The sequence below is a fragment of the Acanthisitta chloris genome, unplaced genomic scaffold (assembly GCF_000695815.1).
Source record: "Acanthisitta chloris isolate BGI_N310 unplaced genomic scaffold, ASM69581v1 C16398413, whole genome shotgun sequence".
NCBI classification, from domain to species: Eukaryota; Metazoa; Chordata; class Aves; order Passeriformes; family Acanthisittidae; genus Acanthisitta; species Acanthisitta chloris.
The window spans coordinates 1-826 of record NW_008701833.1 but is presented as its reverse complement, the minus strand read 5'-3'; the positions used below and the strand labels follow the sequence as shown (position 1 = coordinate 826).

Below are 826 nucleotides of genomic sequence, written 5' to 3'. Positions count from 1 at the left end.
CACACCCCCCAGGCCCCTGATACAGAGACCGGGTCCTCCAACCAGATTTTGGTGGGACTTTGAGCTGTCTCAAGGGGTGACACCATACAGCTGCTCTGGCAGGCAACACATCCCAGCAGCTCTGACACACCATTATCCATCTGGGACCAGTCGCTCGGTCCTTCCTGGGCTGGGTCGGCGATCCGCAGGATGGTTGAGTTGCGGACAGAGGACGAGGCATCGTCCACCACCAGGCAGGTGAACACAGACCCATTCTTATCCACCGTCGCTTGCACTTCCACTTGGCTTCTCAGCTCGAACAAGCCCCCGTGGATCTCCGATGGCTGTGAGACATTCTCCACCTTTATCTGCATCTCATTCTCCAGCCAGGTGACTGACACGTTTGCCGGGTAAAACCTCCTCACATGACAGGTGAAGTTCACAGTCTTGTTCAGCTCAATGGGGCTCGACTGGTCAGCGCGCACATTGACACTGGGGGAAACTGGGAAGAGAGGCAGCGCCTGGTACCTGGTGTTCCAGGCTCTGCTGCCCACAGGGAGCCCTGTCCCTGCCCCAGGACCCTATGTCCCTGCCCCAGGACCCCCCAGCCCCACAGGAGCAGACACCCCAGTGCAGGTTCCCCAGCCCTCACCTCGCAGAGCTCTGCTGAGTTTGTATGTCCCCTGCAGTGGAGTCGTCAGTGTGCGGTGCCACACCTTGCAGATGAGTTCTGAGCTGATGTCACTCTCCTGCAGTGTCACTGTCACCGTGCTGGACATGTTGTAGGAGGATTTTGCCTGCCACTCAGTGACCTGGGGCGGCTGAGCTGAGATGGGGGCATTGCCCT

At 59.1% G+C, this 826-nt stretch overlaps 1 protein-coding gene across 1 annotated transcript; it reads right to left on the bottom strand.

Annotated features, from left to right (window-relative positions):
- Positions 1–130: 130 nt before the first annotated feature.
- Positions 131–809, bottom strand: LOC103810382 (tyrosine-protein phosphatase non-receptor type substrate 1-like; the record flags this gene model as incomplete). Its single annotated transcript, XM_009083279.1, has 2 exons — positions 131–481; positions 632–809. Coding segments are annotated over 2 exons (529 nt in total), but the record flags the coding sequence as incomplete, so codon positions are not given.
- Positions 810–826: the final 17 nt, after the last annotated feature.